Below are 27,495 nucleotides of genomic sequence, written 5' to 3'. Positions count from 1 at the left end.
TACTCAGCTTCTGTGCAGACTAAGCCTTATAAACAAATGAAACAAAAAGGCTGGAGCTACGAGGGAAAGTTTTCTTAGCGTTGTGATGAACAGATTCTGTTATTTTACATAGCACTGCCACTGGTGTTATCACCAGCCTTACTCAAGTGTTCCATGCTCCATTTTTGTTACATAGTCTTTCAGGTCCTCTGAGGAGTTAATTATGTGTATGTTTGCTGCAACTTTTTTTAAAATCTTAAGAAATAAAAATCTGAACAGATGGGAAAGGATTAGGTGATTGACTCTGAGTGCCAGACAGCATGGAAGTGAGCTGTTTGCTAACACAAACAGATTTATCTCCCCTGTTCTTCTGGCACAATCAATGATTGCCACTGTGTTTGGCATTCTAACTTAAGTCAGTGAGTACCATGGTGATAGTGATGCTCAGGGACCAGAAATACATTGCCCCTGCTACCCACAGGGTATTACATACAGTCCCATGCTTCATTATCTCAACAAAGTCAGTTAATTTCAATTCCTCGCTTAATTCCTCTTCGCTACGGGAGAACAGAAGAAGGGCAGTGAGCATACGCCAGACCATTCACATTAAATAAAATCAGAGAAATAAATCCATATCACTTCATAGTGAAGAAACAGGGGAGGGGCGACCTTTAATATTATGAAGTGGTTGATACAGTAGAAAGAAAGTGTATTCACGTGTAAGGGAGACCAAAACTAGGGCTCATTAATCTGTGACCATCTTATTTTAGACAATTTTGAAAGAATGATAAGAAATTGGCAAGTCTATCATATGAAAAGGTTGAGATGAGTAGGAAGATGTATTTAATGGAAAAAATCATGAGGGGGAAAGGCCACAAAGTTAATTGAAGAAGCTTCATTTCAAGAAACTTGCAAGTTTAAAAATCAGCTGAGGCATAGAGTACCTTCTGAGCAGCTGGATCTTATGAGCTAGAAAGGTCCTCGATACAATGTCCAGTTAATGTTAGGTTAACTCATCCCAACCCAGTGGGCAATAGTGAACTGCAATTAATTCCATTTCTTCTGGAGTAAGGAGTCGAAAAGTGCGGTGCTGGAAAAGCACAGCAGGTCAGGCAGCATCCAAGAAGCAGGAAAGTCGACGTTTCGGGCATGAGCCCTTCATCAGGAATATGGGACATGGTGAAGGGGGCTGAGAGATAAATAGGAGGGTGAGGGTGGGTGAGAAGGTAGCTGGGAAGGTGATAAGTGGGTGCAGATAATTGTGATAGCTCAGATGGGAGGATGGAGCGAATGGGTGGAAAGGGAGATGGACAGGTAAGACAGTTCAAGAGGGCAGTACCAAGTTGGATGGTTGGATCTGAGATGAGGTGGGGGAGGGGAGATGAGGAAACTGGTGAAATCAATGTTGATTCTGTGTGTTGGTAGGGTCCCAAGGCAGAAGGTGAGGTGTTATTCCTACAGGCATCGGGTGGCTAGGATTTGGTGGTGGAGGCAGCCCAAGACTTGCATGTCCTTGGCAGAGTGGAAGGGGGAGTTGAAATGGTCAGCCATAGGGAGGTGGGGTGGTTTAATGTGTGTGTCCCAGAGATGTTCTCTGAAATGTTCCACAAGTTGGCGTCCTGTCTCCCCAATGTAGAGGAGACCACATCAAGAGCAACAGACACAGTAAGTAAGGTGTTTGGATGTACAGGAAAATCTCTGTTGGATGTGGAAGGATCCCACATGGCCTTGGATGGAGGTGAGGGGCAAAGTACAGGCACAGGTTTTAACATTGCTTGCAGTGGCAAGGGAAGGTGCCAGGACCTGAGGGTGGGTTTGTGATTAGGAGGGAATGGTCTCTGCGGAACGTAGATAAGGGTGGGGAGAGAAATATATCTCTGGTGGTGGGGTCTGATTGTGGATCACTACCTAGCTACCTGTTCCCACCATCACTGGAAACTGCACACGTATCAGTGGTGAATGGTGAGTGGTGAAATACTCAAAACGAATGAGTGCATCCGAGAGAGACAGTGGGAAAAAGATAGATTAATGCCTGTCTACCATTCACAAAGTTCAAGTCTGGAATATGATTGTACACACACCATTCACCAAACTGTGTGCAGTCAACAACAATAAAAACATGCGATTATATACTGCCTATAACATAACTAAATACTTTCTGGTACTTAAGAGCATTATCAATAAAAAAACATTTTGGACTGAATCACACAAAGAAATATTAGGATAGGTGATCAAAAGCTTGATCAAAGAGATATGTTTTGAGAAACGTCTTACAGAGAGGTTTGGGGAAGGAATTCCAGTGTTTAGAATCAAGTCAGCTGAAAGAAAGGCTATCAATGTGGAACAATTCAAATCAGGGATGTACAAAATTCAAAGGGCGCTGAAATCTTAGAGCTGCAATGCTGATAACAATGGGCAAGGCAATAAGGCAGCTTAAATCCAAAGAGGAGATATAAAAATTCAGATATTGTCAATCTAGGAGACAGTAAATCAAAAAAGTTCAAAAGCATGCAAGACAAAGTAAACTGCTTAATAGACATTCCTACTCTCGATACATAGAACACAGAAAAATACAGTGCAGTACAGGCCCTTTGGCCCTCGATGTTGCGCCGATCCAAGCCCACCTAATCTACACTAGCCCACTATCCTCCATATGCCTATCCAATGCCCGTTTAAATGCCCATAAAGAGGGAGAGTCCTCCACCGATACTGGCAGGGCATTCCATGAACTCACGACTCGCTGAGTAAAGAATCTATCCCTAACATCTGTCCTATACCTACCACCCCTTAATTTAAAGCTATGCCTTCTGCAACTGACCAGTGTATATTATCTGCAGGATGTGCATCTATTGCAGCAGTACCTCGTGCTGCCATGCTTTCAGCCACTGGGAAGGCTAAGACCAGCAATATTATGGGAACACCATCCCCTTCTAGTCACATACCATCTGATTTGAGCATTTGCCATTCTTCCTTTGGCACAGTGGCTAGTACTGCTGCCTCACAGCACCAGGTACCCAGGTTCGATTCCAGCCTTGGGTGACTGTGCAAACTCCACACAGACATTCTCCCTGTGTCTGCCTGAGTTTCCTCCCACAGTCCAAAGATGTGCAGGTCAGGTGAATTGGCTATGCTAAATTGCCCATAGTGCTAGGTGCATTAGTCAGAGGGAAATGGGTCTGGGTGGGTTTTTCTTCAGAGTGTTGGTGTAGCCTTGTTGGGCCAGAGGGCCTGTTACCACACTGTAGGGAATCTAATCTAATCCTTCATTTGGTCAAAATCCTGTAGCTCCCCCTTTCTAACACCTTTGTGAAAGAACTATTAGCACAGACTGCAGTGGTTCACGATGGTCTGGAACTACCTTCTCAGAGAAATGTTGGTTATGCCAGCTACGTTCTCATCCCAAGAACAAGAATTAAAGGCTCTAAAATCTCAAACATCTGTTCCATTGTCACATTTCATTGTTCATTAATTTGTTGTACCATTATTGTTCCGAGTTCAGCTGTTACAGTCAACTATTGCAAAATGTTCAATAGAGGAAGCTTGGTAAACAAAATTAACTGAGTTAATGTAAAATGATGCACATACACCTATAATGGGACTCTTGGGTTATATTCCTTGGTGATAAGGTTAGGAGGTGAACTGATAATTGAGAGATTAAAAAGTAATTGACAGGATAGAAATTGAATGATTCTTCTTGAGTTTTAATTTGGAAATCTAGAAAAAGGAGAAACAACATCTTATCATTTGAACTAAACAAGTTAAACACAAATCCTGAGAAAACCTCTTCAAGGGGTTGTGGCAGTGCTGAATGCTGCCTCAAAGCACACTTAGTTCAGAATAAATTGAGAAGCTCAAAAAGCAAATAGGCACTTATTTGGAAAGTAAATTTCCCATTCCCTAGCTTTGTAGGATCCTCCATCCCCAAAATTCAACATTTCCCAAATCTGGCCTCTTACACATTCCCAATTCCTGTTGTTCCATTATTGGCAACCATGTTTGGGCCTTAAGCTCTGAAATTCTTTCCCTAAGCCTCACCACCCCTCACCCTCCCAACTCCTTAAAGTTATTCCTTAAAACCTGGCTCCTTGACTGAGCTATTGGTCAACTGTCAGACAAAATCTTGCAGAACATTCAGACTATTCTCAGATGAAACAACAGCACGTTTTTACTTTCTTTAAAAACTTTAAAAAAATCTTATATCAAGTGTTTTAGGTGATATTGCGATGGGGTGAGGTCTAAGATTGTGGCTAAAGAAATGTCATAAAAGGCTCAATGAACCATATGCTGAAGTGCTATTCCTGACAACAGGTTGTTAGTGGTAATTGTCAACATCCTAGTTAACTGTTTGTATTTTTGCAGGGTCCCAGTTCACTCCAGCAGTGGAGAAGGAATCTTCTGTTCCACCCAATCAGAGAACAGAAAATGGTTATGCGGTGTTTTGTAATATTGCATTTGCTTTGCCAGACAACTATCAACCTTTGGATGAATTAGAAAAGGTAAGATCTTCAAACTGATGAGCTTTTCCCACCTTCTAAATAAGATATGCAAAATACTGGAAACCTAGAATAAAAACAGTGTTGCAGACAGCCAGCAGGCCTGGAATTGTCTGTGAAAGGAAGAAGAGTTAAATATGACTTCATTAGAATTGGAAAGAACTCTAAAGAAAAGTCATATTCAACTCCAAATGACAACTCTGTTCCTCTCTTCATAAAAAGGGCCCCAGCACACAAACAAATAGACTGACCCTGACTCATTCCAAGAGGGGATGGAAACAGAATTGAGAGATGCTTCCATATTGTGGTCAGGTGCAGATAGAGTGGAGAGAGATTCACACTCATGTACACAAAAACATTTCCAAAATGATTACCTACTCCTGTATCTGCAGGGCTGGAGAGATATTTCAGCTGACTACCATTTGCAGTTATCTTCAGAAAACTCTTGGCCAGCAAAATAGATAGTGAGCTCCCTCCCTGTCAATTGTTAACCGCTAACTGGTTGAGACTTAACTGAACTTAAGAGGATTAGTATTTATTCAATTTTGTATTTTCTAAATTCCTTTCAAGATTCACTTTGCAGATTCCACCATAAAGCTAGACTGCTGACGTTTCCCAGCAGAGTCCCTAAGCACTCCATTACTGCAACAACTCACTCCTTTAACTCTTCCATTTTAAATGAAATGTCTCCATAGAGCAACCAACACTCAATGCAGGATTCCCAGAGGGCAGGCAGAGTTTTCTGCACCAATTAGATACTATATCAGAAAAACAGGTAATTTAATAATCACATGTTCCTGATTATTATTAAGATTAACAATTCAATGGTTTGGAAATTTCCTGATGGACTATTACAAGGAGTGCCTCAGTGGCTAATATATATTAAAAAAAATTAATGGACTTGCATTTATACAGCATCCTTCATGTCAAGCAATCCAGCCACTGTTGTAATGTAGGGAAATGCAGCAACTAATTTGTGCACAGCCACTCACCACAACAGTGATCATGATCAGCTGATCCATTTTATTCTCAATGTTGGTGAAGGATAAATATTGTCAGAACACATGGGAGAATTCCCATGATATTCATCAAAATCATACCATGGGACCTTTTATATTACCTGAGAGGGAATTGATGTTTCATATCAAAGATTGCAGCTCCAACAATGCAGTACTCCCTCAGTACTGCACTGAAAAAGTCAGTCCAGATTTGAGCTTATCCTTGGAGTGGGACTCCACAATCTTCATACTCAGAAGCTGTTGTACTGGAGCCCACCATCAAAGATATATTTCCCTCCCTACCCCTATCAGCATTCCAGAGAGACCATTCTCTGCAGGTCTATCAGGTCTATGCCCCCCACCAGCCCACACCTGGCACCTTTCTCTGCCACCATAAGAAGTGCAAAACCTGCACTCCCCACACCTCTGTCCAAGGCCCCAAGGGATCCTTCCACATCTAACAGAAAATTTACCTGTACTCCACCAATATCATCTACTGCATTTGTTGCACCCAGTGTGGTCTCCTCTAAATCAGAGACAGGACACCTTCTTGCAGATTGTTTCAAAGAACATCTCTGGGACACTTACACCCAACCCCACACCCTGTGGCTCAACTCCAACTCCCCCTCCCACTCCATCAAGGACATGCAGGTCCTGGGCCTCCTCCACTGCCAAACCATTACCACCTAACACCTGGAGGAAGTACACCTCATTCTGCCTTGGGACCCTGCTACCACACAGGATAAATGTGTATTTCAATAGCCTTCTCATTTCCCCTCCCCCACATTCTCCCAGTCCCAACCCTGCAACTCAGCACTGCCTTCCAGACCTATCACCTTCTCCCTCACCTTCACCCACCTATTGCTTTCTCAGCTACCATCTCCACCCCACCCCCCAATCCATCTTTTATCTCAGCCCTGGCCTGCTCCTCAGATGCTGCCTGACCTGCTGTGCTTTCCCAGCAACACATTACTCTACTACTAACTAAGTCAGAGGTGATAGCAGCCAGCCAGAAACAAGACTTCTCTTCTGACTCATGGAAGTAGTCAGTGTGTTAGTTTAGGTTGTAAAGTAGTGTGATATCACCAATGTGGGTTCAATCCCCACACCAGCTAGTGTACTGTGCACTAGTAAATAAAGTGTGACAAGAACCAGCCTTTGCAGTTATTTTAAAACAGAACATTATGTTTTGAAATCTCCATTTGAAAGTGCCATAATTGTTTTTAGTGTTGTCTCTTACACAAAGTTCAAGATGGTTTAGAGTTTCCCCAGTAGGAAACTGAAAAAAAAACATTGCCTTTTAGGTTGGTGTGCTCTCCTTCTCAACCTCACCCCTTACCTGAGGCATGGTAGCCCTCAGATTAAATCACCACTGCTATGATCAGTCAGCTTGACTAGTTGAATGGCTAGCACTGCTGCCTCAGTGCCAGGGATCCTGGTTTGCTTCTAGCCTTGGGTGACTCATGATTGCCTACTCTTGTGCAGGTTTCTGCTGGGTGTTCTAGTTTCCTCTTACAGAGGAAGACTGTGTAGGTTGGATGGATTAGCCACAGAAACTCTGGGGTTACATGGGTGAAATGCTCAGTCTTTTATCATCCACCCATTTTATTGAAAAGTCACTTTGGGATAACATGCACCCAATAAAAATGCTGAATGCCTTTTTAGAATTTTTCATTCAGGTAAAACACCATATTGCTGCTTCACCAAGACAGAATTTCTGCTGCCACAGTACTCTTCACAACTGGTGAAGTTTTGAGCACCCCAACCTCAAAGGGGATGTTTTTCTCCCTTTCCTACAAGGGAAACTATAAGCCATCTTGAACTGTTTGTGTAAGAGGCAACACTAAAAGCAATTATGGCATTTTCAAATGGGGATTTCAAAACTTAATGTTCCATTTTGAAATAACTAGAGGCTGGTTCCAGTCACTTTGTATTTACTAGTGCACAGTACACTGGCTGTAACTAGCCAGCTCAGTCAGTCTGACACTAAGATTCTAATCTCCTGGTTAATATTTTAACAGTACAAATTAAAGTTAACATTAACAACTGTATTCAAGAAACAGCAATTTACAGGTGAAAGGGGCAACAAAGCCAGATCCCAAACCCCACCATATAACCAGGTATCAGGGAAACAAGGATGAACCTCAAATCCCACCTTTCAAATCAAGGAGGAAACAGTAAGCAAAATCCCTTCTGGTACAGAATCCATTGTCATGAACAGTTCTGTTCAAAATGTAGAGTCCATTCCCAGGAGGAGTCCACTTCAAACTGCAGAATCAGTCACCAAAAACAGGATCCATAACCGAGGGCAGAGTCCACTTCTGAAGGCAGCAAATGCACACCCCACACATTCAATCTCCATAGAGGCCTGGCCCACTCACAGGAACATAGTACATTGTAAAAGGTACAGTTAATTCATAGGGGTTTAGTCTACTCCGAAGCTCCAGGACACAGCAAATGCTCACCTCCCAGCAAACACATGCATCTTTACAGAGGCCTAGTCCACCAACTAAGGGCCAGCTCATCTGGAAAGGTGCATTTTCTCAAGGGCTCAGCACAAACACCAAAAAAGTAAAAAAAAACCCTAGAGTACAAGGGCTAAGTCCAACCACAAAAACAGCATTATCCTTTTCCTAAAGGAAAGGAAAATAACAGGCTATAACTAGCCAGTGAAACAAAGTTTCCTAATGAGAACTGAGGTACACCTGAAATAATGTGACTGTGTCAATCAGGTAGTTTAGAAATCAGTCCAAAAAAAAGGAGTGAGTTAACAAACTAGCTATAATAATTCAACTTGTTCAGGAATCAGGTTTCCTCCAAAAACAAAAACCAACAGCAGTAACTAACTCACAGCCAGCAGAGTCAGTTCCCAAAACTGAAGAGATTCTAAACCTCTTGGTTTAGATTTTAAATATAAAAACAACAAAACAATTAACATGAACAGCTATATACAAAAAGACAACAAATTTACAGGGGAAAGGAGCAGCAAAGCCAGAGACCAGACCCACCATATAACCAGGTCACAGGGAAGTGAGGACAAACCACACATCCCTCTCCTGGAGATTTTTCTCAGCTGTGGTAAGGCCCAGGCTGCAGTGGTGGTGGTAACTACTCATGCAGCTAAACTAAAGGACATATGCACATGCAGATACCAAAAAGAACTCTGGAAATAGATGGGGGGGGGGGGGGGGGGGGGTAAAGAAAAATAAAACTCTCCTCCTCCAAAACACTATCAGGAACATACTGACTGTAGCACCAGCAGAATCAGTCTCCCCTGAACTAAAGAGATTCTGAACCTCTTTTTATTTTTAAAAGCAGTACAAAACTACAAATGAACAGCCACATACAAGAAACAGCACCATATAACCAGTCTTAAGAGAAACAAGGACAAACTACCCATCCCTCTCCTGGTTATATATTTTATTAAACAAATTACAAACAAACAGTTTACAAAAAACATTAACAGCTGTACACAAGAGACAGCAATGTTACAAGGGAGAGGAGCAGCAAAGCTAGGCCCCAAACCCTACCATTCAACCATTTTACAGGGAGAGGAGGACAAACCTCAAATCCCAGTTCCACATATTCTCCTGGTTATATATATATTTTTTTTATTTTATTAAACAAATTACAAAACAGTTTACAAAAAACATTGACAGCTGTACACAAAAGACAGCAGTTTTACAAGGGAGAGGAGCAGCAAAGCTAGGCCCCGAACCCTACCGTTCAACCATTTTACAGGGAGAGGAGGACAAACCTCAAATCCCAGTTCCACATATTCTCCTGGTTATATATTTTATTAAACAAATTACAAACAATTTACAAAAAACATTTACAGCTGTACATAAGAGACAGCAATTTTACAAGGGAGAGGAGCAGCAAAGCTAGGCCCCAAACCCTACCATTCAACCATTTTACAGGGAGAGGAGGACAAACCTCAAATCCCAGTTCCACATATTCTCCTGGTTATATTGGTCAGCCAAGGCTTTCCTGATTGGCCCAGGTTAACAACTCCAGTCAAGAACCTCATAGTCAATGAAGTCCATCTGGTTCCTATCACTACACATTTTACTTTTTTTGTCAATATTTTATCCACCTGCGGAGTTTTATGTTGTTGTACTCAACGCTAATACTTCAAAACTGGCATGAGGCACTTTTGGCGTACAGCTAATTTAGCTGTCTAATTAGACTTTGCAAGTCCTCTATTTCAGTTTTGGAAGCTGCTGCATCTTTTTGTGAGGCCCTACTTTGATTAAAAACAATGGGACTAATATTATCAAAATAAGATTGCTCATGCAAAGTGACATTTGATGTATTTTACCTGATTTCCAATCCAATGTACATAAGAGCCCCAAAAACCTGACTTGCAATTTTGAATTCTGTGCAAAGCTCATTCATGACAATATTTTCAAATTCACAGCTCTCACGCCACAAAAGATTATCTATGTGCAGTATAAAGAGGCCTGAAAGCTGCCCCCCATGGTGATAACAAAACATGGCAGGGTCTACTTTTTTTTCTCTCTTTGACTTTTTTTCCTTTTTATTCCCTTTCCTCCCCACACTACTGCCTAACAGTGGTAGTGCTTATTTTCCCCCAGCACCCATGTTGTGTGTGTGCAGGTGTAGGACACAGTGAAGAACAACAAGTGCGTACATCTTTATTTATATTCCACCACCCAGAGGAAAGGAAACACCTAAGTGGCCAGTGACAAGCAGTGCCCTTCTTGACAAAGGGCAAAGCTGTGTGATCAGACAGTGAAAGGGAGGGCAGGGAATAAATCAAAGTAGGGTTGGAGGGGGAAATATAACTCTCCACTCTCTGCAGTGCCCACCTCTCCCTGCAGGGTCTACTTTTTAACTGCAATCAGCCCAATTTTGATAAGACGACTTTAATGAGAAGGACCAAACTCTAGAGGCCTCATTTAGGCCACAAATGTATTTATTTAATTTCTGGAGTGTCCCCACTGTGTCTGGTGCCTCTTGAGTAGATCTCCTTGCAGAAATTCAGCTTTACTATCAATTGATCTACATTCCAAACATTTGTTGCTAACAAAAACAAGAAAATTTTCAGAATTCCTTTTCCTGCTATTGGTTCACCTACTGTTATATCTTGGTCTCCCATTTTTTCTTCAAAGTCCCAAGCCACTGGCTTTGTTTTGAGAGAAAAAAAACTGCAGATGCTGGAATCCAAGGTAGATAAACAGGAGGCAGGAAGAACACAGCAAGCCAAGCAGCATCAGGAGGTGGAGAAGTCAACGTTTCCCATGTAACCCTTCTTCAGACTTGGGGTGGATGTAAGGGGAGCTGCAGGTAAAGGAGGTGGGGGGGACAGAGTGGTGAGGTAGGGATAGGTGAAGACAGGTAGAGGGAACAGCTAGTTGGTCAATGGGAGGAATGAATCCAGTTGGTGGCTGGAAGGAAGAGTCAGTCAGAGGAATGGAAGGGAGGGGGTGGGGCTGGGAAGGGAGTCAGGGCTTGGGAAGGGAGGTTATTTGGAATTGGAGAACTTAATGTTGAGTCACCAGGATTGTAGACTGCCTAAGCAGAAGATGAGGTATTGTTCCTCCAATTTGGGGTATGATTCATTGTGGCAATGGAGGAGACCAAGGATGGTCATTGTCAGAAAGGGAGTGAGAAGGGGAATTAAAATGGACGGTGGCTGGGAGGTTAGGTCAGCCCCTGAGGGCCCAGCTGCAATGCTCAGTGAGTTGTTCCCTAAGTTTACGTTTGGTCTCCCCAATGTAGAGAAGACCACATTGGGAGCACCGGATACAATACATGAAACAGCTTCTCCAGTATACTGTTTAGTGGAATATTTAAATTGTTCCTGATATATGCCGCGAGTCTAATTTTATACCTGAATAATATGACCTTTCTAGCAATTTTTAAATGATCCAGGGAAATATATTTAATCTGCATCTCCTCCAACCTAGTTTACTGTATCCGGTGCTCCCAATGTGGTCTTCTCTACATCGGGGAGACCAAACGTAAACTAAGGGAACATTTTGCTGAGCATCTCAGCCAGGCCCTCGGGGCCAACCTGACCTCTTCCAGCCTCCTGCTTGTCTACTGGCCTTGTTTTAGCTTACAAGTCCCATCAGCAGACATCTTTTTTGTGTGTATTTGCCTGTAAGTTAGGGCATAGACTATCTGGCCCGTCTATGCACACCCAAATTCTGTACAGCTTTTTAATTCTGGATGTTGGACATCTTTTAACTTTTCTTCTAGTTATTTATGACCACTAAGATTTCTGGTCTTATGGCCTGTGCCCCTGGTGAGCAATTGTGGTTTGTGCTAAAATTCTTGTAATTCTTAAATTATGCACCTAGCTTGCTTTCCTGCTTTTTCATGACCTGCTGCTCCTCAAGCCCCCCCCCTTTCTTAGTGGAGAGAATCACTTTCTAGGGGCCTAGTTCACTCACAAACCCACTGTTTGAGCTTATACAGCGTGTTAGAGTCAGAGTCAGACAGCATGGAAACAGACCCTTCGGTCCTATTTGCCCATGCAGATCAGGTTTCCCACAGTCAGGTGTGCAAGATAGAATTTCTTAAAAATAAAATATTTTCATCCCTCTGATATGTTGCCATCAATTCTGCAAAAGGAAATTCTGTAACTCTATCATTTATAGAGCTCAATATTTTCCAAATACTTTATCCAGATCTATGTAAATTAGAAAACATCGTTCCAAACATTCTCTACAAATCTTCTCTCAAGGCATTTTTCATTTTGGAGTTCTTATCTTCCATCTTTGTACTATATGTTCCATCATTCCCCACAATGATCCAGTTTTCATATTTTCCGGTGGCTTTCCCTGCCCTACTTATAATAGTCACACTTCTCCATTGACAAGTCCCTTCTGATAAATAATTAATCTCGTACCCAGGCATCCCTTTAGACCATATTAGATAATAACACGAGAAACTGAAGGTTTGGGGACTGCAGCATTTCCATTGAGAGTTTTTTCATCAAGAAAGATCTGCATATCTGGCAGGGGCACAACACTTATTGAGAACATACTAAAATAGAAACAGCCTGACTGGTTCATCAAGGCTGTCTCATTCCAACATGGACCATTTCTACACAACATTAGGCTTACGTCTCCCATTGTCTAGATTAGAGTGGTGCTGGAAAAGCACAGCAGGTCAGGCAGCATCCGAGGAGCAGGAAAATCAACATTTCGGGCATAAGCCCTTCATCAGGAATAGAGGCAGGGTGCCTGCAGAGTGGAGAGATAAGTGAGGGGGGGGGGTCGTATTGGCCCACCCTGGCAAGGAATTTGTCAGGATAGGTAAGAGAAACCCTTAGGGTGGGTCTCCAGGAATTTAATCTCTGATCCTTTTAACAGCAAGCTGCAGGAGATTAGGGTGGCTAGTACGACAATACCAATGCCCTACCCACCTGAAATGTCTTCCACACAAAGTGGTTTATTCAGCTGTAATTCTTTTGAGGACATGCAGCAATTTAGAGGCTGATTACTCTCTGGGAAAGGGTTGATATCGAACCAGATGTTAGGCTTTCAGATGCCAACCTCCCATTGTCCCCACTCCAATCTTCCCTAGCCATCTAGCTCAAGAAAGCCTATCTTGTGAACCTGATAGATATGCATTGAGAAAGGTACATAAACTGTTGTGTACATTTCACAGAATCCCAAGATAGAAACAGAGAAGAGCCATTCACAGCTTCTTCTGCTTTTTCGATAATTCGCAAAAGCTTTCTGCCTGGTTTACCCGAAACAAAAATACACACAAGTCTTAAATGAGTGTGAAGAATTTATAGATTTAAGCCTCTTGTGGCAGGATGGTTGTGACTACTGTTTGGCAGAAGGCTGCAGGCTGTACAGAGGCATTTAAGAGCATAGGAGTCTGACAACCAGATATGAATAGCTGGGGAGTAACTATGGGTTTGTCCTGGTGTTTGACAATGAGGAAGGTAAATTCTATCACTGCAGATTCTCCCAATGGGAGAACGGGAGCCAATGATTTTGGCAGGAGTTAAGGATTGATGCAGAGTCTTGTGAAAGTAGAGTGAGGCCACAGAAAGTGGAATGGGTTTTTTTTTAATTATTCTCTCATGGGATGTGGGTGAACATTTATTGCCTAGTTGCCCTTGAGAAGGTGGTGGCGCACTGCCTTCATGCACCACTGCAGTCCACCTGCTGTAGGTTAACCCCTTAGGGAGGAAATTCCAGGATTATGATCCAGCAACAGTGAAGGATCAGCAATGTCTTTCCAAGTGAGGATAGTGAGTGGCTTGGAGGGGAACTTGTAGGTGGTGATGTTGTCACATATCTGCTGCCCTTGTCCTTCTAGATGGAAGTGGTCATGCTTTTGTGAGGTGGTATCTAAGGATCTTTGGTGAATTTCTGGAGTGATCTTGTAGATAGTATACTCTGCGGCTATTGAGTGTCAGAGAGAATGGATGCTTTTAGATGTGATGCCACTCAAAGTACTTTGTCCTGAGTAGAATGGAGCTTGTTGAGTGTTTTGTTGGAACTGCACCCATCCAGGAAAGTGAGGAGTATTCCATCACACTCCTAACTTCTCCTTGTAGATAGTGGACAGGTTTTGGGGAGTCAGGAGGTGAGTTACTTGTTGCAATATTCCTAGTCTCTGACCTGCTCTTGTAGCCATTATTTTTATGTGGTGAGTCCAGTTGAGTTTCTGGTCGGTGGTACCCAAAGATGTTGATAGTGGGGATTCAGTGATAGTAACGCCATTGAATGTCAACAGATGGTGGTTAGATTGTCTCTTTCTGGTGATGGTCATTAGCTGTGATGCAAATGTTATTTGCTACTTGTTAGTCAAAGACTGAATATTGTCCAGATCTTGTTGTAGTTGAACATGGGCTCCTTCTGTATCAGAGGATTGGCAAATGGTGCTGAGCATTGTGCAGTCAACAACGAATTTAATTTCTGATGTTATGATGGAGGGAAGATCATTGATGAAGCAGCTGAAGATGGTTGGGCCTAGGACACTACCCTGAGGAACTCCTGCAGAGATGCCCTGGGATTGAGATGACTGACCTCCAACACACAGCCATCTTCCTATGTGCCAGGAATGACTCCAACCAGCAGAGAGTTTGCCCCCTGATGTTCATTGATTTGAATGTGGCCTTGATATCAAGGGCTGTCACTCTCACCTCATCTCTGGAACTCAGTTCTTTTAAGCATATTTGAACTAAGGAAGTCAGGAATTGAGTGGTCTGGTGGAATTCAAACTGGGCATCACTGAGCAGGTTATTGCTGAGCAGGAGTTGCTCGATATCATTGTTAATAACACCTTCCACCAATTTACTGATGATCAAGAGTAGATTTATGGGGCAGTAACTGGCCAGGCTGAATTTGTCTTTTTTGTGTACAGGATATACCTTGGCTACTTTCCACATTCTGAACTACATGCTTCACATTGCACATTCTTCTGTTCTGAAGGAAGGTCATTAGATCTGAAATGTTAACTTTGCTTTCTCTCGACAGATGCTGCCAGACCTGCTGAGTGTTTCCAGTAGTTTCTGACTCTGTTTCTGATTTCCAGCATCTGCAGTTCTTGGGGTTATTTCTAAATTTTTCATGTCTGTTCAAGTAGATGCTGGTGTTGTAACTGCACTCAAACAACTTGTCTCAGGGAGCAGCAAGTTCTTGAGCATAAATCTTCAGTACGATTGCCAAATGTTGTCAAGGCCGACAGCCTTTATAGTGTCAAGTGCCTTCAACCATTTCTTGATATTGCCTGGAGTGAATTGAATTCGCTGAAGACCAGTATCTGTAATGCTGGGGACCTCTGGAGAAAGCCGAGGTGCATCATCCACTTGGCACTTTTGGCTAAAGATTGCTGCGAAAGCTTCAGCCTTATCTTTTGCAGTGATGTGTTGAGCTCTTGCATCATTGAGGATGGGCGCATTTGTGCAGCCTCCTCTTCCAGTGAGTTGTTTAATTGTCCACTGCCATTCATGACTGGATCTGGCAGGCTGCAGAGCTGAGATTGATCCATTGGTTGTGGAATCACTTAGCTCTGTCTATCACTTGCTGATTATGCTGCTTGGCATGCAAGTAGTCCTGTTTGGTTGCTTCACCAGATTGACACTTCATTTTTAGGTATGACTGGTGCTACTCCTGGCATGTTCTCGTGCACTCCCCATTGAACCAGGGTTGATCCCCTGGCTTGATGGTCATGGTTGACTGGGGGAAATGCCAGGTCATGTGGTTACTGGAGTTCAGTTCTGCTGCTGATAGCCCACAGCACCTCATGGATGCCCAGTCTTGAGTAGCTAGATCTGTTGGAAGTCTGTCTCATTTAGCATGGTGATTGTGCCACACAACAGATGGAGAGTATTCTTAATGTGAAGTCAGGACTTCATCTCCGCAAGGACAGTGTGGTGCTCACTCTTATCAATGCTGACATGGACAAATGCATCTGCAAATGGCAGATTTTTAAGGATCAGGTCAAGTATGTTTTTCTCACTTGTGACTTTGTTCCTTCACAACCTGTCACAGACCCAGTCTAGCAGCAATGTCCTTTCGGACCTGATCAGCTCAATCGATAGTGCTGCTGCTGAGCCACTGTTAGTGGTGGACATTGAAATCTCCCACCCAGAGTACATTTTGCACCCTTGCCAGCCTCAGTGCTTGCCTCCTCCAGATGTGTTTGCACATTCTTTGCTGTTAAAGCTCCCATCGTAGCCTATGCATAACTCATTTGAACTGGCAAACATTCCCAGGGTGTTGGGAAGAGTGCTGAAGCCCTGACTGAGGTTTGCATCTTGCTGTGGTAGGGGTTAGATGTTTCAATAAGAAATCATGAAAATTAGAAATCCAGGCCAGTTATAGACTGCATTCACCAGCTTCAAGTACATGTTTCATCCGTATGTAGCACAGTGATACTTTCAGATGGCATGAAAAATGCTCCCTCCCACCACCACACACACACACAGCTCCCAAAGGCAGCTCATTAGTATCTTCTCAAGGTCACTTAGGGATGGGCAATATGCGCTGCCAGGGAGCACTCACACACAGTGCTATTAGGGAGGGAGGTCCTTGATTTTTACCCAGTGACTGAAAGAATAGTGATGAAGTTTCAAGACAGGGTGGTATATGCCTTGGGGAAGAGTTTGTATGTGGTGGTGTGTTCATGCATCTGATGCTCTTGTTCTTCTAGATTTTAGAGGTCACTGGTGAGACAGTCTCTGAAAAAAGAAGCTTAGCAAATTGCTGCAGTGTGTGTAATAGGTGGTACGCAGATATGATGCACTACTGGGGGAGAGGTTGAGGGAAGGGAGAGAATAGATTAGAGTGGTGCTGGAAAAGCACAGCAGGTCAGGCAACATCCGAGGAGCAGAAAAACCAACGTTTCAGGCAAAAGCCCTTCATCAGGAGGCTTTTGCTTGAAACGTTGATTTTCCTGCTCCTCGGATGCTGCCTGACCTGCTGTGCTTTTCCAGCACCACTCTAATCTAGACTCTGATTTCCAGCATCTGCAGTCCTCACTTATTTCCAGAAGGGAGAGAATGGTCTGCTTTGTCCTGAATCATGTTGAATTTCCTGGGTCTTGTTAAAGCAAGCAGGTGGTGAGAATTTAATCACATCCTTGATTTGTGCCTTACAGATGGGGTACAGGCTTTGAGATGTTAGTAGACGAGTTACATGCCAAAACGTTATGAAGCTCTGACTTATCCTTGTAGCCACAATATTTATGGGCCAAGTTCAGTTAAGTTTCTGATCAGTTGTAACTCCCAAGGATGTTGACAGTGGAGGATTCAATGATAATTAAGCTTTTGAACTTCAGGGGAAGATGGTTAGATTCTTTCTTGTTGGAGATGGTCATTTCCTGACACTTGTGTGACTTACCAGTCATTAACCAATGCCACAGGTTTTAAACAAGCGGTCTCTTGTACTTTGTATGATATAAATTATTGTGTCCTAACTTTTCATTGCAGAAAACGAGCAAGAGGTTGAGTAGCAGAACAACAGTCTCACAGGAGAAGATATCTGAGAGCAGGTGGGTGTGAGTTACACCTTAGTCAGTGCAAATGTCTCTGTGTAGCACTTAACTAAGTGCCCCATGCCTCGGGAGAAGCAGCAAACAGTTGTTAGCTCATTTTCTATAGTAATGAGCGGCTAGACTAGGGAGCAAGAACTGTCAGGTTGCTGCAGTAACAATATCTGAGTGGGCTGCACCTTCATAGACACACTTCGAGACCTTTCAGTAGAGTGCCAAAAGAGCACCCACATTGTAAAAAGTAATTACACATCTCAGTGTGGCAAACAGAAATATTTACAAAAGTCACAAGTGCTCAACTATGTACGAGATCTGTCAGCTTAATGGGTTAATGTTTGAAACAGAGGCTACTATTTAGGCTGTCTTTCAGTGCGACGTTAATGCTACATTGATGTGGTGTAGATGGCAGCTGCAACATAGCATACAAGCCAGCTTTGCCAAACTCTGCTGGACCCTGTTTGATTCCTACTGGTTTCTTTCTGGGATCCCAGCCTCTGTCTTCCTATGTGACAGACCAGTATTATGTGCAATGAAAAAAAAATGACAAATGCAGAAAACTCAGGGTTCACCTTCAGAGAGAGAATGGCTGACACGATAAATTGTCCTCCCACCTCTGACTCAAACCCAGCTCACTGAGATGGAACTGAAGTCACCTAATTTGCTGCTGGCTGCTGGCTGCAGGTGTCCAAAAGTAATTGCTTTCACACTGTAGGGCTGATTTTACAAAATCATGCTCCCAGTGGGGAACATTGCACACCCTGAGCACATAGTCAGAAATTGCCAGCAGGTGAGGCTCATTGCCAGGATTATGCACTCATAAAGTGACCCTTGCATTCGTGCAACTGACAGAACCAGTCTCCTTTATCAGATGGTTTCCTGGAGCCATAAACCTGTAGGTCTATGATTGAACCATCAGGATAAAGACAACATTTTTGCAAAAATCTAAAAGCCTGTTTCAGCCCTGCACATTTGCCATATATCTATCCCTCACCCTGCCTTCAGTTGCCTTGGCCCCAAGATCTAAAAATCCATCTCTAAACTTGACACTTCTCGACCCCTTCTTCCTTTAAGACATAAAATTGACCTCTTTGGCCACACTTTTGGTCGCTCCTGTTCTAGTAACTTGGTGTCAAATTATGCTGATTATGCTTCTTGGGGCATTTCATGAGGTTAAAAACACAAAGTAATTGTTGTTGTGAGACTCTCTTTGAAATCCAGCACACCCAATGGAGAATATAACAGTGAGAAAGTAATACACCATGACTCTCTCCCCTTAAGACTGGCTGAAATGCTACTCACAACTATGAAGAACTGAGAGTGTGAGTCATATTCAGTGGTTTGGAGATACAAAAGCACAAACCTTATAATGATTGCTTCCAAAAACAGAACATGTTAATAAAAACACAAGAAGGTAGATGTTCTGTTAATACTTAAAGTGTAAACCTGAAATGTAAACTTGGCTGTTTTCTCCACAATTGCTGACTATGAGTTTCCTGCATTTTCAGTTTTTGTTTCATGTTTTCAGCATCTGTAGAATATTACTTTTAACCAGAAATAGGATCATAGAATCCCGAGTGTGAAAGCAGGCCATTGGGTCTATTGAGTCCACACTGGCCCCTCGAAAGAGTATCCCACCCAGGGAAAACAGCCCCAATCTATTCAGCCTCTCCGTGTAACTCAAACCCTCCAACCCTGGCAACATCCTTATAAATCTTTTCTGAACCCTTTCAAGTTTCACAAAATCCTTCCGATAGGACGGAGACTAGAATTCATTTTTAAAAATGCGAACCTTTCAATAGGAATAACAGAATACTGAATGTAATTGTAGTGTTATGCACTCACACAAACACATTAACATGCTTGTGAATACACACGCACATAGCAGCTAACGTCACAATTCAGAGATAATGAGGACTGCAGATGCTGGAGAAGTCAGAGTTGATAAAGTGTGGTGCTGGAAAAAGCACAGCAGGTCAGGCAACATCTGAGGAGCAAAAGAGTCAACGTATTGCACTTGACCCTACATCAGGACTGGCAAGGAGGAAGGGGCTAAAAAATAAATGTGGGAGGGAGCATGGGGCTAGGGGAACGGTAGTTGGGATGGCGATAGATGGGTGAAGTTAGGAGTTGATTCTGGTAGGTTGGTGGGGAGGGTGGACTGAATGGATGGGAAGGAAGATAGACAGGTAGGACAGGTCAAGAGGGCAGTGCCAATTCAGAGAGTTGGATCTGGGTAGGGGTGGAGATTTGAAAACTGGTGAATTCAATGTTGAGGCCGTGTGATTATAGGCTCCCAAGATGAGGTTCCTCCTCAGTTTCCGAGTGGCCTTGTTTAGGTGGTGGAGGAGGCCCAGAATAGATATGTCATGGGGGGAATGGAAGGGGGAGTTGAAATGGATGGCCACAGGAAAGTGGGGTTGGTTGGTACATAAGGACCAGAGATGTTTCCTGAACTGAGTTTGCACTCGGTCTGTCCAATGCAGAGGAGACCACATCAAGGGCAACAGATGCCGTAAATGATGTTCGAGGAGGGTTGGAGGGTTTGAGCTATAGGGAGCGGCTGAATAGGCTGGGCCTACTTTCCCTGGAGCGTCAGAGGCTGAGGGGTGACTTTATAAAATTATGTGGGGCAAGGTTGGGTAAACTGACAAGGACTTTTCCGAGGAATGAGGGAGTCCAGAACTAGAGGACATAGGTTAGGGTGAGAGGGGAAAGATTTAAAAGGGACCTAAGGGACAACTTTTGGGATGGTGCATGTATGGAATGGGCTGCCAGAGGAAGTGATGGAGGCTGGTACAATGACAACCTTTAAAAGGTATCTGGATGGGTACATGAATAGGAAGGGTTTAGAGGGCCAAATGCTGGCAAATGGGACTGGATTAATTTAGAATACGTGGTCAACATGAACGACTTGGACCAAAAGGTCTGTTTCTGTGTTGTACATCTCTATGATACTATGTGCAAGTAAATCTCTGCCAGTTGTGGAATGATCCTTTAGGGCTGTGGACAGAGGTGGAGAGCTGTGGGCGCAGATTTTGCATCTTTTACAGCGGCAGGGAAAGGTGCCAAGTGTGGAGAGGGGATTGGTGGGGAGTGTGGACCTAACGAGGGAGTCACAAAGGGAACGGTCCCTATGGAATACAGATAGGGGTGGGGAGGGAAATGCATTTTTGTTGGACCCAATTCCACATGCACTTGGTACCGTTTAACATTGTACCAATTCAGCAATTTTTCATGAGTAGGCCAACATAAAAATTGTCAATCCATCATCAGACTCAGGACTCATCATAGTAAATGTCTTCTAAAAGTAAAAGAAGAAAATGTGCAAATAAATGCACAGTAAATAAAACAGCAAATAAAACACAACAGCAGTGCAAGTTAAATAACTTAAACGGTTCACAGGTTTTAATCTGCAGTCTGGAAACTAGCTGGGGATATGCTTGCTGCTCTGATTTCCCTGCCCACACAGTAGAGCCATAAAAGTATTCTGCAGTGCATCCGTCGTAGTCAATTCAAACTGGAAAATGTGTTGTGGCAACAATGCACTTAGCACCTCATGTAGTAATGTTGTCTAGCAGACTGGTCACAGCAGGTAAACTCTGTGACATCACCTTGTCTAGCAGCAGAGAGAATGAGCACAGCTCTGGGACAGGAATGTATTAAATAATATAAATGGAACCCGAGAACCCAAAGGTAGCATAAAGCAAACAGTGAATTCTGGGCAGTTTTATTACAGGTACATAAACAGAGCTGATGAATTTCACCGCTTATAGCAACTAAGTAAATAATCTGTACTCTATAAAATCCTGCAGTGCTGGTTGTATATTTTCTCCTCATGGGGATTTAAGGTCCTATGTTTTCCATTCTTTTTCTGGTGTAAAATTATAATGCTGTAACAGTAAAAACATTGCAGTCACCAATTAGCATGACAAATTGAAACTATTGGTCATCACTTTGCAAGGTCACATAGTACATTTTCTCTGCTATCTCATTTCTTGCCTGGAGTGAAAAATATTCACATTCACTTACCTGTGCTGCCCTATTCCCAACCACCTGATAAGAATCTATGCTGCAATACAGGAGGAGTTGTTTGTAGGCAGATCAAATCAATCTAAATGATAAGTGAATGTGTGAATGCTGTCACATCATGTGAAGGGGGCAGGTTAAAGTCGGTGCAATACTGTACATGGAACATTGGCGTGTAAATATAATACCCATCAGTCACTGTTTGAAATTTTGTCAGGGTAGTAACTGCAGAGGTAAGGAGGGATAGGTGGGGCATTATAGAGATAGTTAGACTCAGTCATCTGATAAAGCAGGTGTCATATGCGCACACTCGACTCCACTCTGCAGCAACATCAACTCACCCCATCTCAAAGCTGTGTTGTTCCCCATTTCACTTCATCTTTCACCTCAACAAAAGACTTTTTCTCTTTCTTTAAGGCATCAAGGAGTGCAAGCTCCAGCAAACTTATTGACACCAACATTCATCCTGCACGCCCTCCGCTTTCCACCTCTCAGACCCCATCTTCTGCCTTCATTCAGAGCCAATCCCTTACTGCCCCTTAGCACCCACCTCTTCCCAGCCCTCAGATGCTATCCCTTTCTGTCCCCCAGAGGTCACTCCCCCCAACCCCAGACTTTGCTGTGTGTTCACCATACCTGCTGACCTTCGCCTCTAAGACTATCCTTGGCAAAGGACTTAGCTTCATACGCCTATGTCCCATCTAAATGAAGTTTGGGCTCACCATGTGATTGAACTGTTTTTCCGCTGCCTCCATCTCTGCACTCACTTCTTCAGGCAGGATCTCCCCTTCAGTTGTTCCCTTCATCTCCACCAGTATTCACCCTCCACTTGGACCCTTCCTCTAGTCTCTTACCTGTCCTCGATCTCTTTGTTGAAAACTGCCGACATGACATTGGCCGTCTCAATTTCTCTGCTCCTCTCACCCACTCTAACCTACTCCCCCCCGAGATCGTAGCACTTCACGCTCACAGGTCCAACCCTAACTTTGTTATCAAACCTGTTGATAAAGGTGATGCCGTTGTAGTCTGGCACACTGATCTTTACCTTGTGGAGGTTCAATAGCAACTCTCAGACACTTCCTCCTACCTTGCCCTGGACCAGGACCCCACATCCGAACATCAAGGCATTGTTGCCAGGACTGTCACTGACCTCATTACTTCCAGAGATCTTCCCCCTACTGCCTCCAACGTTATAGACTCCCAACCAGCTTCTACCTCCTTTCCAAAATCAACTAACCGGACTGCCCCAGTAGGGCCGCTGAACTTGTTTCCTCCCACCTTGACTCCATCCTACCTGCACTTGTCCAGACCCTGCCGACCTACATCTATGACTCCTCTGAACCCCTCAACTATATCGATAATTGCTAGTTCCCTAGCCCTAACTGCCGCCTGTTCACCATGGATGCCCAATCTCTCTTTACCTCCATTCCTCACCAGGATGGTGTGAGAGCTCTCAGCTTCTTCTTCGACCAGAAGCATGAACAATCCCCATTCACCACCACTCTCCTCTACCTGGCTAAACCTCTTCTCTCACTCAATAATTTCTCGTTTAATTCATCGCCTCACTTCGGCCAAGTCAAAGAAGTGGCTATGGAAACCTGCATGGATCCCAGTTATGCCCAGCCTCTGTATGGGGTATGTGGAGCAATCCTTGTTCCAGTCTTATATTGCCTCCTCTCCCACAACTCCTTTCTCAGCACATCGACGACTGTTTCGATGCCACTTCATGATCCCACCTGGACCTTGAAAAATTTGTAAATTTTGCCTCCAATTTCCACCCCTCTATTTCTGACACTTGCCTTTCTTCCCTTGACCTCTCCATCTCCATTTCAGGGAGTAAACTGCCATCCACTATAAAGTCACTGACTCCCAAAACTACCTTCATACAGCTCTTCCCAACCCACATCCTGTCATGGTTCCATCCCATTCTCCCAGTTCCTTCACCTCTGTCATATCTGTTCAGATGATGCCACCTTCTCAAAACTGAGCTGCTGACACAGCTTGCTTCTTCTATAACTGTGGTTTCCTGCTCACTGTGGTTGACACAGCCCTCAACCGCATCTGACCTATCACCCGAACCTCTGCCCTTGCCCCTTCCCATGACTGACAGCAATATGATCATTGTCCTCACCTTTCATCCCACCAAATTCTGCAATCTCCTCCATTTCTGACAACTCCAGCAGAACGCCACTACCAAACACATCTTCCCCTCACTTCCCCGACTGCATTTCACAGGGATCATTCCCTCCATGACACCCTAATCCATTCCTGGATGATTACCAACACCACCCCCTTCCCACATAAGTTCGCATGTAACTGCAGACGGTGCAACATCTATCCCTTCACCTCCTGCCTGCATGCCATCCAGGGGTCTAAACAGTCTTTCCAGTCTTCACCTGTACTTTCCAGTCTTCACCTTCACCTGTGTATTGTTTTCACTGCACCCAAAGTAGCCTACATTGGATAAACCAAATACAGACTGGTGACCGCTTTGCAGACCACCTCTGGTCCATAGCCAGTCATTCTAACGCAGCGTCCTGTTCACATGCCCACTTGTCAGGCTTAAGCATGCTGCAGTGATCCAGCAAGTCACAGTGGTAGCTGGAGGAGCAACATCTCATTTTCAAACTAAGTACTTTACACTCTGCTGGGTTCAATATTGAGTTCAACATTTCCAATTGTGAACCCTTCCTTCTTCTTTTAGCTTTACTTATTGCACTCTCTGCCACCATGTCCTGTTTCCCTCCGCCCACTCCAGTTCTTTCCAGTCTGGCAGTTAGACACACATTGTTCTGTCATTCTCACCTTCTGATCACTTAATCTGCACTATCAGCAGCCTTCCTTCCCCAGCACTCCAACCGTCCTCTCTCCCACCCCCCTATTGCATAAATGCTGACCCTCCACACTTCACTTCAGCTCTGATGAACAGTCATCTAGACTTGAAATGTTAGTTTGCTAAAGTTTGCTGCCTGACCTGCATTTTTTTTGTTTTCAATGCTGTTAGTCAATAGGGGAGTAAAGATAAATGTCCTGATTCCCCAAGATCCTACAGCAGAGTAGACCCACATGTTTCATAGCTCATGCTATCTACCTCAGAAAATTTTATGTCATTTTCAGGACATGAATGTTGCAGACAAAACCAGCATTCATTGTTCTTCCCTAATTTCTCTCAATAAGGTGGTAGTGCGCTGCATTCTGGAAACACTGCAGTCTGATGATGGAACTATTCCTGTTATATATGATTTCCAGGACACTAACCCGCAGTGAGGCTGGAGGAGCTGATACATGTCCAAATCGAGATTCTGTGTGACTTGGAGATGATAGTATTGCCATGTACCTGCTGACTTTGTCCTTCTAGGTAATAGAGGTCACATATTTGGGAGATGCTGTCAAAGAAACCTGTGCAAATTGCTGTCATGTACGCTGTAGATAGCACACTGCAGGCACTGTGCACTGGTGAAAGGAGTAAATGAGGTGACAAAGCACTGCAAATACATTCAGAATATTTGACAAGATGTTAAATTGAACCACCACACAGCATGTATCAGCTTACTTTAGCATCTATTTTCAGGTCAACAGCCATCATTTAGTTTCAAAGAAGACTTTTGATCTTCCTTTAGCAACTTTAGAAGAAACCACAGGCATGCTTCGAAGCATGTGCATTCCCAAGTGGTTCTCCAATGAGCAACAAGGGACTACCATGAGAGGAAAACTGGAAGTGCACAGGAGGGCAGCACACAAACAGTATTTTGGCATATTTTTGTTGCAATCTGGAGTAATTGTAAAAGGGTGGGGTACATCTCTGAACAGTTAACAGAAGAGTAGAATTCCATCATTGCTATCAGCTGGACAGTCATGTGTGATTGGGGAATACCTAAAGAGATCAGGTGAAAAAACACTAAAAACACACAAAGATCACCTAAATAGTCCAATGAATTTTTAAAGGCTCCCCTCCAGCCATGCCCCATTAATACGTTTGCTGTGCATCTACATTTGCTTCAGGCATCACCAGTCTATAAGAACAACTGATTGGGTTTGCTGCAGTGTGCAATTGTGGCTGCACCCTCTGTCGTCCTGCTAATTTCATACTTTTGTTTCATCCTTCACAAGACATTGATGTCCCATAAATTCCAACAGCCATCACTTACATGCAGCATTGTACTCAGACAGAAGGTTATGAGTTGCGATCCCACTTAAGTCCCAAATTCCAGGTTGATGAAATTGTAAGGAGAAAGTAAGGACTGCAGATGTTGGAGATCAGAGTCGAGAGTGTAGTGCTGGAAAAGTACAGCAGAGGACCAGAGGAAGAGATTCTGCTCGGGTGCTGCAGGTTCAACGCAGCAGACGTGTGCTGGCGGGGGAGAAACCACGGGGGTCGTGTTGCGAGTCGTCAGAGCTGCTGGAGACCATCGCTGGATCGTGATAGGATGTCGGAGGTTCGTTTGGTTGTGCTGACCTGCTCTTGGTAGATCTTTATGCTGGCTTCGGCTAACGCCAATTCAGGTACCAGCCAACCTCAGAGCTATGGCCTCAGCAGCCGCTCGCAGCCCAGGCCAGGGCATTCGCAACACAGTGTGAAGAAGGTGGAGGAGCGCACACCGGTCGATCGGACAGTGTTTGTCAAGAAGATTTTGCTGGAGTACTGCAGGTTCGAAGCAGCGAACATGTACTGCCTGCAGGATTTCCCTGGGGCAGGCTATTTCAACGTGACCTTCAGGAGCGTGAAGAATTGCGAGCAGCTCCTGAAGGTCTTAAAGGAGAAGGAAGGGAACCTCTGTTCTCCATCTTGTCGGCAGTCCCGTTGTGTGTGCTTCCTGTGCAAAGGAGTCGGGTTGTAACAATCCATATATACAACCCCCACGTCCCAGCAGCGGATGTCCTGACCTTCCTGAGAAGATACGTCCAGGTCGAGGGAGAAAGCACCGATGTGGTTGATCCTTTCAGGATCTGGACCAGCAAGTGGCAGGTCAGGGTTGATGCCAGTGGGAACATCCTCCACCCACCCTCCAGCTTTGCTATCGGAGGAAGCAGAGGTTATCTGACGTATGCAGGGCAGCCGAAAGTGTGCCGAGCCTGCGGGAGGTCAGGCCACATGGTGGTGAAACTGCAAGCAGGAAGGCCACCCAATCAAGGAATGTAAGGAGGCCAAGAACTGTAATCTGTGCGGAGAGGCGGGCCACATGTACAAGGCCTGCCCAAGGCGAGGGGCTGCCACCTACGCACAGATGGCCGGAGGTGGCAACACGAGCCGGAAACACAGCAAGGTACCACAAAACAGCACGGGAACGGTGTCTGGAGGCACCCAGAAGGAAGGGCAGGTGGTAGCGGAGCAGATGGCAGACAGCGGGGAGGTGCAGCAGCCGATCCAAGCTCCTTCAAGACAGACGGAAGAAATGGAAGAGGAGGGAACAAAGTAGACAGAGGATTAGATTACTGTCAAAAGCAGGAAGAGGAAACTTGCCAGGCCCCCAAAGCCACCCAGCAAAGGGGGAAACAACACCTACACGACGAGGATACAGGCAGCTCTTCCGATAGTGAGGACGGGCGCAAGGAGGGTCATCACCAGAGGAAGAGACAGAGCGCCGCGAGGAAAAAGGAGGGCAGCTCCGCCCAAACAGGAAAACACGATCCCTCTGAGGGGATGGGTAAAGACCTCCCCCCACCCGGTGAGAACCAAGAGGTACCCACCAGCCCACAGCTCCAGGTAACTGGGAGCAACGGTTGTGTGACAGCCCCGCTGTCAGATGGAGAACTGGACTGTGCGGACCCTGGGCCCAACCCGAAGACACCAGAGCGGGGAAATGGCCCGAGCGTGGAGCCGGACAGCTACCTCAGCCCTGGGAGGGTCCAGCAGTTTGCTGTCGCCACGGGGATGCACACAGCTACCCCAGAGAGGCAAGACCAGCAGCAAATGAACACTGGTAACCTCGTAAACTGTTGAAATGGGGATAAAAATTGCCAGCATCAATGTGCGTAGCATCAAATCGGCTACGCAATGTGTATCTACG

At 44.4% G+C, this 27,495-nt stretch overlaps 1 protein-coding gene across 2 annotated transcripts in view; it reads left to right on the top strand.

The window, feature by feature from the left end:
• LOC122540113 (MORN repeat-containing protein 1-like) overlaps positions 1-27,495 on the top strand; it is a 202,549-nt gene that overhangs the window by 140,170 nt on the left and 34,884 nt on the right. For both annotated transcript variants that reach the window (XM_087980384.1, XM_087980385.1), the window contains exons 11-12: positions 4,339-4,475; positions 17,400-17,461. In XM_087980384.1, coding sequence (XP_087836510.1) covers positions 4,339-4,475; positions 17,400-17,461 — 199 coding nt within the window. The remainder of the gene's footprint in view (positions 1-4,338; positions 4,476-17,399; positions 17,462-27,495) is intronic.

This window comes from Chiloscyllium plagiosum, unplaced genomic scaffold, assembly GCF_037043375.1.
Source record: "Chiloscyllium plagiosum isolate Xiang-an unplaced genomic scaffold, Cpla_swu_hap1 HiC_scaffold_37, whole genome shotgun sequence".
Classification (NCBI taxonomy): Eukaryota; Metazoa; Chordata; class Chondrichthyes; order Orectolobiformes; family Hemiscylliidae; genus Chiloscyllium; species Chiloscyllium plagiosum.
This window is presented reverse-complemented; position numbering and strand designations above follow the sequence as displayed.